At 48.1% G+C, this 13,906-nt stretch overlaps 1 protein-coding gene across 1 annotated transcript; it reads left to right on the forward strand.

Moving 5' to 3' along the window:
* The first annotated feature begins 12,634 nt into the window (after window positions 1–12,634).
* Ier3 (immediate early response 3) lies at window positions 12,635–13,865 on the forward strand. The gene is made up of 2 exons (XM_032889074.1): window positions 12,635–12,892; window positions 13,000–13,865. Exons 1-2 carry the CDS (start codon window positions 12,683–12,685, stop codon window positions 13,270–13,272), a joined length of 483 nt encoding a protein of 160 aa, XP_032744965.1. The 5' UTR covers window positions 12,635–12,682; the 3' UTR covers window positions 13,273–13,865.
* The last annotated feature ends 41 nt before the right edge of the window (window positions 13,866–13,906 follow it).

Below are 13,906 nucleotides of genomic sequence, written 5' to 3' on the forward strand. Positions count from 1 at the left end.
TGGAGAAAACAAGTTGGAGGAAAGTCTTCAGGGCTGGGTCGGACTCACCGCCTGACTTATTCCCTAAACCAGGACCTAAGCTAAGGGAGGTGGCCTCTTCTGACAGCCTAGCACTGGGTCAGAATGTCCAGCCAGGGGACTGTAACCCAGGGACTTATAAACACAACCTTTTGAGCTTAGGCCTTCGGAGTGGCATGTGCCGGCAAACCAAAGAGTGAGAGCAGTGAGCAGCATGAGACTGATGAGCGCCTCAGACAGGTAGGAAAGCCAAATAGAGCTTGGCTCAGCCAAGCTCTGTGGAGTTTCCAGGGTCCTCTCCTAACCCGCTAGCTGAGGACATCCTAAACGTCTCAGAGGCTCAATGGGAATTTAAACGGGTGCAAACATGGAATTGGACCCGCTCTAGCCTCTCTCTCTCACCACGCCCTGCCACAGCCAATGTGTCAGAAGGAAGGAGACCTGGGCTCAACCTGACACCTAGTATGTGAACATACCGTCTTAAGAAAGCGTACATCAAAGACATGGACAATAACTGCTGGCTGAGATTTGAGTTCAGCTCTTAGCACCCTGTACACAAGGCACTGTGTATGCTGCAGAGTCTGGGTTTCTATAGTTTCACATACACCCCAGGACTGCTGCAGAGCCAGTCACGAAGGCCTGGGACTTGGGGCTGAAGCTGGTGTAGCCTCTCAGAATGTACGGGCTTGAAGAAGCTTTTGGTGACGTGCCAGCCCATTCCTTTCCCCTGAGGTAACCCAGGTTGGGAATCTGTTCCTTGACAAAGAAAATGCTTTGACTGTAGATTTGAAACGAGACTTAACTTAGAGGCATTTGAACCCCACCCCCTTAAAACTGTCTTGCAAGCTGGGCGTGGTAGTTGCAGACTTGCCTGTCATCAGGTTCAGGCCGCGGGGGTCTGAGACCAACCTAAGGCACATTGGGTAAGACCTGGAAAAGAGGTTGGCGGTTCTCCCAAAATCAAAAAAAATGCACCCGGTAGCTGGGCTTGCCTCTCAGTTGTACAATGCGTCCCTAAGCAAGCGTGAGGCTCTGGATCCCACACCGATACCAAAACAAAGGAGCAGAAGAAGAAAAATAGGGGCTGCAGAGAGCGTCAGAGGGGAGGAGCCCTTGCTGCTCTGACAGAGGACCCAGGGTCGGCTTCCCAGTATCCCCAGGTCTGCGCATAACCACTTGTCACTTCATTCCAGGGACCCCAATACCCTCTTCTGGCCTCCATGCATCGGGCACAGGATGCACATACCCGCACACACATAGACACATAAGATAAAAATAAATGACAGGAGAGGGGCTGGAGAGATGGCTCAGCGGTTAAGAGCACTACCTGCTCTTGCCAAGGTCCTGAGTTCAAATCCCAGAAACTATATGGTGGCTCACGACCGTCTGTAGATTGAGTTCTAGGGGATCCAACACCCTCTTCTAGCCTCCGTGGGACTCCGGGGATATACGTATGAGGTGCACTTACATATCTATAGGCAAAACATTCATAGGCAGAGAAAATAAATCTATTAATAAAATAATAGTAAATTAGGGCTAGAGAGATGACTCAGTGATTAAGAGCTCTTGTTGCTCTGCTGGAGGACTGGGCACCCACACCATGGCTCACAACCATCCCTAACTCTAGAGGAGCTAATGGAGTCTCCTGACCTCTATGGGTACCGGGCGTGCATATGGTACACACACTGGCAAGACACTCAGACAACACAAAATAAAATAAATACATCTTTTTTTTTTTAAAGTTTTTAAGGCAAAAAATAACGCAGAAGAGGGGAAAAAAAAAGGAAAAATATCTAGTTATTCAACTTGAGGGAGTCAGGTCTCTCCTTTTACCATGTAGGCTGTGGCAGGCTTGGCGCTAAGATTCTTTTACCCGCTGAGTCATCTCAATGTTTTCTTTTTTTTTTTTTCTTTTCTTTTTTTTTTTTTTTTTTTTTTTTTTTCCGACCTTGGGGCCCAACCCAGGGCCTTGTGCTTGCTAGGCGAGGGCTCTACCACTGTACTTAATCCCCCACCCCATCTCAACGGTTTCTTAAACATTGTTACCACAAGTGCATGTATTTAGTGTGCATTTGAGTGCACAAGTGCAGAGAGAGAGAGAGAGAGAGAGAGAGAGAGAGAGAGACACTTCTGTCCTTGGGTTTTTGTTGTTTTTATTGAGACAATGTCTTGCTGTGTCGCCCTGACTGGCAAAGGCTCTAATGATAGATCAGGCTGGCCCGGAACTCAGAATGAACTTGCAGCTTTAGTCTGCCTAGTGGGGGGGGGATACAAACACGCACCATTACTCTCAGCTTTTGTTTCTGTCTTCTGAGACAGGGTCTTGCATTAAGCCTGGCAGGCTTCAAACTCACTATGTATGCAGGTGACCTCGGTCTCCCTATCCTCCTTGGTCTCAGAATATATTTCATCTCAATCTGGGGCTTCGACCCCACCTTTGGTTATTAAGTTCTGGGATAGAAGATGCACATGACACCTTTGATTATCCAGGTCCCGGAGAGAAGGCACACATGACCTTTAGATTTATGAAATGCCCTAATCAGCACTGGAGCTGGACAGATATCTATCCTGTATGCTATCAGAATCAACTTTCCTATTGATAACCCCAAGTTATTACTCATTAGGATCCAGCTGGGTCGTTCTTAACTTCAATAGGCCAGCCTCAAGGCCATGACTTTAAGATTCTTAGCCCATGGCATCTTCTTCTCTCTCCACCATCTTCTCTCTCTGGTCTTCTCAGACCCCCAAACGGGTGTGGAGAGCTCTTGGTGCCACCTTCTAGGATTTTTGCAAGAATTTGACATTGGGCCAGGATGTGGAAGTAGGCTGAAGATGAGTACAGCTGAGGAATCTGTTCTGTGTGTCTTGATGGGTCTTGTTAAGACCCTGAATACAAGGGGTTGGGAATTTAGCTCAGTGGTAGAGCGCTTGCCTAGGAAGCGCAAGGCCCTGGGTTCGGTCCCCAGCTCCGAAAAAAAAAAAAAAAAAAAGACCCTGAATACAGTAATCATGGAACTTTGGTTATGCCCTGTTTGTCCTTGACTACTTTGTTTAAGCCTTAGGACTGACCACATTCTTTGTACACACCTAGAATGCTATAAAAGCAGACTGAAAAAAAAAAAAACCCACTTCAGCTGCAACACTGGCTGCAGTCATTGCAGTCATGTTATAATGTTGTCTTTTCTGTCTTTAAGCTTCACTCCCTCCCTCCAGACCCTGGTGACTGACTGAGCTGGCTCGGTCAGCCTGGGAACCCCAAGCCCTGCCTACCTCAACTCTGCCCAGGTATAGGCCCCAGGCCATTAGGGATAACTTGGGGGGCAAGGTGACGGCATCACTTGGGTCTACTTGAGGATTCTCTCGTCCCTTGGGGGCCAGCGTTTAGCATCGCAATATAAGCAAAAGGTTGAACCTCGACACTCCTTATCCTCTCCTACATCATGAGAGTATAGGCTTGCACCACAGTATATGTATGTTTAACTCTGTGAGGAATCAGACCTCAGGCCTCAAGCGTGCTCAGCAAGCCCGCTAGCCACTAAGCCACATCTTCATCCTTACATCAGTTCGAGAACCGAAACCGGGCCGTGACAGTGAAAGTGCCAATCGCCAGACGTTGGCACCAGGGACACCTGGATTTTGGAAGGTTCTTTGTGACCCATCACCACCCCCATTTCCTGAAAGTCTCTCGTTCTGAATACCAAAAACATTAGATAGTCTGGTCCCAGCTGAGATTCAACAACTCCAAAGGTGGTTCAGCTGCCCAGGAATGTGGGAGTCCCTGTTTTCGGAAGTGGTGGGGGAAATGTAGCTGTACAACCACTCCTATACTCCGGGGGTGGTAGCACTTGATCTATTGTAGGTATTCAGCAGACAGGAGCAACTCCAAATGGGAACCATTCAGGGAAGGAGCTCAGTGGTGACCGAGAGAAGGGACACACACACACACACACACACACACACACACACACACACACGTCATCCCACATTCCCTTCGGTGCTCGGTGGGATTTCTAACTCCTTGGTTGTCTGACGTGGGGGGAAAGTCTTCAGCGGGCCAGAACTACTCAGGAGCCAGGGTGACGGCAGCTCCAGGCTCAGACACTCTAGGGAATCTATGAGACAGTGGAGACAAAAATCTGAAGGGAGAGCAGAGCTCTAGTCTGGCTGGCCCAGCTTCCTCTTTTATGAGGTCATGATAAAGCCATACTGGGGCGGCAGGGTGCCAGGGATTGAGTGAGGTTGTTTTTTCCCTAACTTGGTTCTGAGTCACATGGCATCTACTCTTCCCAGAATACCATGGCAGGGCTCACCCTTGGCAGCCGATCAAGCCAGTTCTAACCTAACACGCGATTCTCCCCCACCATGGCATCTGGCCAGCCCTCCACTGAGCACTCTCTGGGAGGGGACATTCCCTCCCAATCTTTGAAGAAGAGGCCCTGAGGTGCTGCTCTCAGGGGGGAGGGCGGCACATCAGACTTTCAGGGACCTGTAAAAAAAAAAAAAAAAAACACGCTGCTGAATCATGGGGCTTTAGAAGGGGAGGTCCAACGGAGGGCCTGTAATCTAAAGCCTTCTGCGACTGTATAGATTGGTTATCAGTAAATACAGGGTACCACAAAAGTCATGACAAAGGGACACCTTTACCCATGGAACCTTTCCTCCTGCAATTACGTTGTGTTCGTGTGTAAAAGGGTGGGGTGGGTGGCTGTCCAGTTGGTAGAGTGCTTGTCTAGAATACAGGAAACCCTAGGGTCAATCATACTAACACTGAAGTCATGAAGGGAGCTGCAGACCGACTCCCATATGATCAAGTCTACATTGACACAAAAACAAACAAGCAAACAAACAAAAAGTAACCCTGTGTCTCCAGCCTTTCCAGTCAGCCTCTATCAACCTAGAAGTCCGGTTCGAGGGCTACAATGTGGCTCACTGGGAAAAGTGCTTGCCTAGCTTGTGCAAATACAAGGCCCTGGGAGGAGGGAAGGGGGAGGGGCAGGGGTCCGGGAAGGGTGGATTTAAATTTTCAGTTAAACAGACTGACAAACCCTTGACTAGCACTCAGGAGGCACAGACAGGGGGATATAGGATGAGTGAGGGGGCATCATCGCTTTTTTGTCTCTTGACTGAGATCAAGAAGAACTGGAAGCCAACCTGAGCTACAAAGCAAGACCTTGGGTCAGAAAGGTGTAGGGGGGCCATTGTAATAGTTGGTAGAATACTTTCCTAGCACACAGGGGCCCTGTGTTGGTGTCCAGTACCCTGTAATTTGCTAGCATTCAAAAGGTACAAGCAGTTCAAAGTCCTTCTCAGCTACTTAGAGAGTTCAAAGCCAACCTGAGCTCGCGCTCTCTCTCTCTCTCTCTCTCTCTCTCTCTCTCTCTCTCTCTCTCTCTGTGTGTGTGTGTGTGTGTGTGTGTGTGTGTGTGTGTGTGTGTGTAGGCAATCACGCCAGTGTGCGAATGGAAATCAGAGGACAACTTGTGGGAGTTGGCCCTCTCCTCCTTCCGTGCGGGTCCTGGGCATAGCACTAAGGTCATTTTAGGCCCTCTAGGCTTGATGGCAGGTGTCTTTGCCACATGAGCCATCTCATCAGTCAGAGACATTATCTTAAAAAAAAAAAATAGTTCTGGGCCTTGGAAAATTGGAAACAGCAGCCAAGAAGGTGGACAAGTCAGTCTTCACAGAATTACATCTGGCCAAAGAGAAGCCCTGTTAGCTGCTGCCTGAAAGCTGGTGTAGGAAGCTTGTGTTGGTACAGCCGGACCAAGCTGGGCCGAGCCAGTCTGAGCTGCACTGCAGGGCAGGTGGTCGGACCTGTTACTTCTGCAACTTGCCCAGAGCTGCAGGCACATTTGCCCCGCTTTTGCGTCATAGGAAAATTGCCAGGATCTGATCAAAGCTAAACAATCCACTTCAGGGGTCATTTATTAACTACCTAAGACACACTGCGTTGCCCCACTCGGATCAATGGAGGCCTCTGGCCAGAATTGTTCCAGCTAAACTGCGTGCCCGGGAGCAAGGGTGGGCGTGTAAAATCGCTTGCGTTGGCCCGAGAGGAAGTAGGAACGCAGAAATCTCTTCTTTCTCTGTAATAAACAAAGAATCGCCAAAGCTTCCCGAGAGAGCCCGGGAAGGGGATGGAAAAGAAACTGTACATTGCAGCTCTAGCAATCTTACTGTTAGGAGGCTGCTTTCCTGTGAGGCCATCTTGACTCAAAAGAATCTCCTGTCCCCAGACTCAATGGCTCCTACCCAAGTATCATGGTCTGCAGGCCCAGAAGCTGTCTTAAGTATTTATTTGTTTATTAATTCTGGCTCTTTTTTGGGGGGGGGGACCTTCATTATCCTCCTTCCTCGGTTCTTTTTATTGTATTTTATTTTCTCTTTTCCTTTGTGTAGACCTGGCTTGTCCAGGGACTTGCTGTGCCAACCAGGCTGGTACCAACTCACAGAGATCCCCTGCCTCTGTGTCCCCTGGTGCTGGCATTGAAGGCATGTGTCACTGTGTTACACCGGACTCGATTTATTATTTTTTTTTCTAAGATTCGTTTTATCTTTAATTATGTGTCTATGCTGTGGGGATAGGGGTGTGTATATGCGTGAGCGAATGAACACATGAGTGACGGACCGTGCCCTTGAAGGCCAGAAATGGCCACCGATCCCTGGAGTTGGAGCTAGAGGCCTCTGGAAGAGCAGCCAGTGCACTTAACCACTGAGCCAGCCCCTTGGTTATTTTTAAATTGCTGTACACTCACTGTATAAAATGAAGGGTTTTTGCTTTATCACGGTGTTATATATAGTGTGCTCTGCTCAGACTCATCCTCCTCCCGGTTGTCTTCCCACCAGCTCTCAGCTCTCAGGCTCTCATTGAGCCTCTGTTTCTCCTTTCATGGAGAATATATATATATATATATATAGTGAGGAAGCATGGGATGAGGACAATCCTGTATTTAATCTCTGCATAACTGAGAGGCCAGTCTACCCACTTGCCAATTGAGGAAACAAATTAGCATTGCATGGTTAATAAATAATAAAATCTCTTTAAAAATATTTACCTTTTTTAAAAGAATTATTTATTTTTTATGTATATGAGTACACTGTAGCTATCTTCAGAGGGCATCAGAGCCCATTACAGATGGTTGTGAGCCACCATGTGGTTGCTGGGAATTGAACTCAGGACCTCTGGAAGAGCAGTCAGTGCTCTTAATCCCTGAGCCATCTCTCCAACCCTCTCCCTTGGTTTCTAACTGAAATGTGTTTCAGTCAGCAACATGGTTAGGTGCCCAGCAAATGAGGAGCCTTTCATTCTCAGCCCCGCAAAACCTCTGGCTGCATCCCTCCGTCCTGCCCCCCTTTCTCAGAGTCACACACTTTCAAATGTCGACTGTTTTCCTGTTCAGTGTGTGAGAGGGTGGGGAAAGGGGGTTGCGGGCGGGCAGAGAAGCCTGAGCCACAGCCGAGTTTTTCCAACTTCTGCTTTGAGGAAGCGAAGGCGAGGTACTGAAGGGAGAAAACTGGATGAACACTGCGGGTGAAGTTCAGCTCTTCAGAAGATATAGTTTAAAACCCACGCGTTGGGGGGAGGGAAGGGATGTTTGCCGGAAACCGGGAAAGGGAATAACACTCGAAATGTACATAAGAAATACTCAAGTTAATAAAAAAAAAAAAAAAATAACCAAAAAAAAAAAAAATAAATAAATAAAACCCACGCGTTAAGGGGCTGAAGCAAAGAACTCTGCTTAGATCCGCTGCAGCTCACGACCTCTATAATGCCCATCCCAGGAGTCCTGCCGGCCTCTGTGTGTGGTGCGCAGACAAACACAGGAAAAACATCCATACATACAAAACAAGTTTTGTTTTGTGTTTTGTTTTAAGCTAAAACTTGGTTTTAAAAACCAACTAGGCTCAGCACAAAAAAAAAAAAAAAAAAAAAATTATTAAAAGGCTAAACGAGGGGTTGGGGATTTAGCCAGTGGTAGGGGGCTTGAGGAAACCAAGGTCCTGGGTTCGGTCCCCAGCAAAAAAAAAAAACCAAAAAAAAAAAAAAAAAAAGCTAAACAAATAGATAAAATGATGATTTTTTTCCTACTTCTATAGAGTAAACAAACAAAAGGAGGGTGGGAACTGAGATGCCAGGTCAAAGGGAGGAAAAGAAGGAACGCGTTGCTCTGGAAGAGGAAGGGAAAGAGAGCTGGGGTTGAGGAGGTGGGGCTCTGTGCGTGCGAGTGTGTGTGTGTGTGTGTGTGTGTGTGTGTGTGTGTGTGTGTCTCGGAGGCGGTGTTCCAGCAGCTAAGGGCCTGTTTTTCCAGAATAAGAACCCGGGGCACCGGCACAGCTGATGGGCTCAGCCCCTGGTACTTCCCGGTTTTAACTCATCGCCCAGCCCCCACTCCCACATCCCCTTCCTGGTTTACTGATTCCATCTTTCCCTAGATTCCTGGGTGGCCGAGCCCGCAGTCCCCAGAGACACTGGGAAATGGGGGTGAGACTGCGTGAGAAAGAACGACAACGAGCTGGATCCTCTGGGTCATCGCCGGGTCCCATTCTGGTATGGCCACAAGAAAGGACAGTGAGGCTAACTGGGCCCAGCTGGAAGTCAGGATTGCAGATGTAGGAGTTAGTGCTGAAACCTGAACCTGAGGTCTCTTGTTTTCCCTCCCTGACCCAAGCCCTGGGGAAAATTTCCATCACAAACAAGTTATGCATTCCTAACGTTCGGAGCCTCCTGCCCTCTCCCATCAGTTTCCTTTCATCCTCAGCAACCCCTTCCCCTCTGCGCATGAGGGTCTGTGTACACTGTGCTGAGCCGCTGTGCGAGCGGCTGTGCGGAGCGGCTGTGCTCTCTCGATGGTCCCTGCGTAGTGTGTGAGTTCCTAGGAAGGAGAGCGTGAGTGTAGGTGTGTGTGGTGGTCTCGGCTCAGGTGCCGATGTGAGGATGCTGGCAAGAACGCAAGGCGGATATGAGAAAACGGATATTTGTTTATGCCCACAGGAAGAGGTGTATGAAATGTGGAAATTGTCTCCGGTGTTTAGATGGGACTCATGAGCCCAGGAAACAATCACTTACAGCGCTGGGAAGCAACTCTATCTATCTAGCCCATGTGTGAGGCTTTATTTGTGTTCCTGAGCATCCTTGGTTGAAAACATGCCCTCCTGTGTTTCCTATTTGGTGTCTAAGAGTTCTTCTAGGACTGACAAGATGGCGCAATAGGAAAAGATACTTGCTGTCAAGTCTTGATGACCTGAGTTCAATCCCAGAGCCCACATGGTAGGAGAGACCTAACTCCCAAAAGTTGAGTCACACACCCCCTCAAATAAATGTAATAATAATTTTTAAAATTTCCAAGTTGAACTGAAGGAGGTGGTGGCCCACATCTTTAGTTCAGGGACTCAGGAGGCAGAAGCAGGTGGATCTCTGTGAGTTCAGAACCGCCAGGGCTACATAAAGAAATCCTGTCTTAAAAAATCAAAATTAGGGTTGGGGATTTAGCTCAGTGGTAGAGCGCTTGCCTAGGAAGCGCAAGGCCCTGGGTTCGGTCCCCAGCTCCGGAAAAAAAAAAAATCAAAATTAAATAACTAAATAAAAACAAAACTCTCGGGTTGAATATAGTTCAGTGGTAGAGCATTAGTCTAGCATACACGAGGCCCTATTTTCAGTTCCCAGTTAAAAAGAGAAGGGGGAAAAAAAAGTCCCATTTTTAAATTAAATTTATTCATTTTGTTTTGCTTGTGAGCATTTTGTTTTGTTTTGTTTTTTGTTTTTTGTTTTTTGGGTTTTTTTGTTTTTGTTTTTTTTGTTTTTGTTATTGTTTTTTTTTTTGCATGCCTGTCTGTGCACCCACATGTGTATCTGGCTCTAGGGGCGATGGGAAGAAGTCATTAGAGCCCCCCTGGAACTGGAGTTACAGACGGTCGTGAGCCACTGTGGGATTCCAAGCCAGGTTCTCTACAGGAGCAGAGATGCTCTTAACCTCTGAGCCACCTCTCCAGCTTCCCAGCTTTTCTTAGGACTTTGTTTATGCGAGAAGTCTAGAGGGATTTATTGACATTCAGAAGCTCGGAGGACCCAGCAACAGTGTACTCACATACATAAAACAAGTAAATCTTTAAAAAAAAAGAGAGAGAGAGATTTATTTTTAAAAAAGAGAATGCTAGAATGTCTCCTCCGGTCTCATTTTTTAAAGATTTATTTGAATACTCTGTCACTTTCTTCAGACACAAGACGCACCAGAAGAGGACATCAGATCCCATTACAGATGGTTGTGAGCCACCCAAGTGGTGGCTGGGATTTGAACTCAGGATCTCAGGAAGAGCAGTCAGTGCTCTAACCACTGAGCCATCTCTCCAGCCCTCTGGTCTCATTTAAGTCCGGTTGCTGTTACTCTCTGCCTGAGGCCCCTTCAGTAGCTTGTGGCCCCTCATATACTCTACCTCAAGGACGTGGTCCTCATCCCAATTTAGACTGCTCTTGTTCTTGGCCTGTGCTCTGTGATCTGGGGCCAGACCCAAGTTTTCGGCCTATCTGTCTTGTGAGCACTCCTCTCTGCCTAGCTCCTCTCCCACCATTAACCTTTCATTGACTCTTGCATAGGGAAACTTCCTGTGAGGTGGCTTTCCTTGATATTTCCCAAAACGAATCCTGTACTTTTCCAGCTTTGAGCCTCTGCTGTTTTTTTTTTTTTTTTTTTTTTTTTTTTTTTTCACAGTCACCCTTCCCATCTGAATGTGTCATAGACCACCTAACAGGTCATCTGAAATGTCACTCCGGACTGAAGCCTCCCTGACTATGAGTCAGATGTGAACACTAGCTTCTCAGGGTCCCCTTTGATAGTCTTCTTAGGACCAACAGAAGAATCTGGTCATGGTCCCCTCCTAAGTCCAGGGGACAAAATCTTCCAGACCAAAGTGATGGCTTTATCCGGCTTGCTTTCCACCCGTGGTCAGAGCTCTCAATGGTGCACATGTGTTCATATATAATTCTATTACTTATGTGGGTGTGTGTACATGTGGGCATATGTAGACCACACATGGAAGTCAGGGGGTGACTTTCTTTTCTTTTTTTTTATAGAAGATTTATTTATTATATATGAGTACACTGTAGCTGTCTTCAGACACACCAGAAGAGGGCATCAGATCCCATGAGCCACCATGTGATTGCTGGGATTTGAACTCAAGACCTCTGGAAAAACTGAAAGTCAGTGCTCTTAACCTCTGAGCCATCTCTCCAGCCCAGGGGGGTGACTCTCTAAGACTCGGTTCTCTTCTTTGACGGTGTGGATGCCAGGGATCAAACTCAAGTCACCAGGCTGAGCCATCTCATCTATATTGTCTTATTTGTTTTAAGATACATCTCATTTTTACATTATGCATATGAGTCTTTTGTCTGCGTGTATGTATGAGTACCACATGCATGCGGATGCCTACAGAGATCAGAAAAGGGCATCAGGGGCTAGAGAGATGGCTCAGTGGTTAAGAGCGCTGACTGCTCTTCCAAAAGTCCTGAGTTCAATTCCCAGACACCACATGGTGGTTCACAACCATCTGTAATGAAATCCTATGCCCTCTTCTGGTGTCTCTGGTGACAATGACATTCATAAAATAAATAAATAAATCTTAAAAAAAGAAAAAGGGCATCAGATTTCTTGGGACTAGATGTGAGCTGCTATTTCTGGGAACTGATTCCAGGTACCTCTTCTGCAGAAGCAGCAACTGCTCTTAATAGATGTGCCAGCTCTCTCTCCAGCCCCTCCTTTGTTACGGTTTGGGTTTGTTTGTTTTTTGAAACTGATCTTGCTGTGTTCCCTAGACTGGTCCCAAATTCCTCTGGTTCAAGGCAAGCAGTAGAGCAGAGGGCTGAAGTTGCACGTTGTGCTGGGTGGTTTCCACAATACTCTCACTCGGATTGTTATAGGTGCTCAAAAACGTTGACTTCCGTGCAGTCTCCCAAGCAATATGGGGATCCTGTGGGTTCCCAATGGTGCTATATACGACTGGCACAATCTTATTATTCGACCAACCTAACAAGGGGCAAAAGCGGGGACTGCGGACTTCATGTCTCCGCTCTATCCCTTTGAATAGCTTCTCTGGGGTGTCCCTGGGTAATCGCTGCATCTCGTTTTGTGTGTGTGCTCTGTCGAAACGTCCGTGATGTGGTTTTCACGTGAACGGAGGCAGGCAGAGTTGGGTCTGTGGGTTCTAGTGTGTTCTTAATCTTCTTGGAAGTTTGTGCAGTGACTTCCCCTCTGGGATTGTTTCCTATGCATACCTTCAAGTATGTGTGAGTGTGTTTTCTGTGGTCCCTTGATCTTACTGGGCTTCTCTAAGGAGGGTGGCTGGACCATCTGCTACATGTCTGGGAGCCCCTCTCTAGCTACCACATGTCCCGACATGTGCTTACTCCCAATATTTGCACCCACTCGCATTCACAACTCCCAGGCAAAAAGAAAAAAAACAAAAAGAAAAACAAACCCAAAAAACGTGCACTGGGGCACCTAGAAAATGGGCAGCCAAGGCTCCGCCTACATTTTGCTTCCTCCTTGGAATTTCCAGCCCTGTGCAGCCAACTGCTCCCTAGCTGCGAAGGGCGGAGTTTCCGGGCTCTATAAGTAGTGCTGCCTTACCGGGGATCCGCACTCCTCCGTACCCTCTGCACAGCGCGCGAGTTATGTGCCACTCACGCAACCATCTCCACACCATGACTGGCCTGAGGGCTCCGGCGCCAGCTCCCTCCACCGGCCCGGAACTCCGGCGGGGCTCCGGTCCCGAGATTTTCACCTTCGACCCCCTCCCGGAGCGGGCGGTAGCGTCCGCCGTGCGTCCGAACACTTCTCGCGGGCACCGAAAACGCAGTCGACGGGTGCTCTACCCTCGAGTGGTGAGTATCGCCCAAGTGGGCAGCAAGAGGTCGCGTCGCCCCGGTACCTTTGGGAACAACTAGATGCGGGGACTTTGCTCTGACGTTTCCCTCTTTTCTCTGCTCAGGTCCGGCGCCAGCTACCAACCGAGGAACCCAACATTGCCAAGAGGATCCTCTTTCTCCTGCTCGCCATCATCTTCTGCCAGATTTTGATGGCTGAAGAAGGTGTGTCGCAGGCCCTGGCTCCGGAGGATGCTACCAGCGCGGTATCACCTGAGCCCATCTCTGTGCCCATTACTGCGCCTCCTGTCCTCGAGCCTTTGAACCTGACCTCGGAGTCCTCGGACTATGCTCTGGATCTCAAAGCTTTTCTCCAGCAACACCCGGCGGCATTCTAAACGCAATGGGTCACAGTCCGGAAAAAAAAAGACCAAAGAGGCACCAGGGGTACCTGGTGCGCAAAACGTATCCCAAACTGGGACTTATAAGGCAACGCTAACTCAGAACACTACCGCCAAGATACCGGTTCTTGGGGCGAGCCCGAGGCACCGTGGGTCCTGGCTAGGCTCACTGGTGACGGACAGAGGTCTTCTCGGTGTCTAATTAATATTTATGTATTTATGTATATCCTCCTAGGTGAAGGAGGGGTGTATGTAATATTTATTCTAACTTATGCAGGGGTGCGAAATATGCCCCCTTGCTGTAACACAGATATTTATTACGATTTATAGGGTCCGTGAGACAGAGTTGTGGGAGGATTAGTTTAGTCTTGGTCGGGGGCATAGGTTTAGGGGTAAAACTCCATTTTCCAGCACTTCGACTCTGTAGTCTGTTGTAAGACTTTGGCAGACCCTTGGGAATACGGTCTGTGGCCTTTGATATCTTCCTGGCTGGAAGTCTTGGGTCCATGGATTGTCAGAGGGCGGCTGTCTGGGGTCGCCTAGTATGTTCTGTGAACACGAATAAACTTGATTGCCTGTCATTATTATCAGCGGTTCTCAAAGTGTATCATTTTAAGGCGGGGGTGGGGAA

This window comes from Rattus rattus, chromosome 18 (genome assembly GCF_011064425.1).
Source record: "Rattus rattus isolate New Zealand chromosome 18, Rrattus_CSIRO_v1, whole genome shotgun sequence".
NCBI classification, from domain to species: Eukaryota; Metazoa; Chordata; class Mammalia; order Rodentia; family Muridae; genus Rattus; species Rattus rattus.

Bases quoted from the DNA above. Each gene is read 5' to 3' on its own strand.
- Ier3 (XM_032889074.1), top strand. From the start codon at position 12,683: ATGTGCCACTCACGCAACCATCTCCACACCATGACTGGCCTGAGGGCT. The intron at 12,893-12,999 runs GTGAGTATCGCC...TTCTCTGCTCAG, and splicing joins GGGTGCTCTACCCTCGAGTG to GTCCGGCGCCAGCTACCAAC.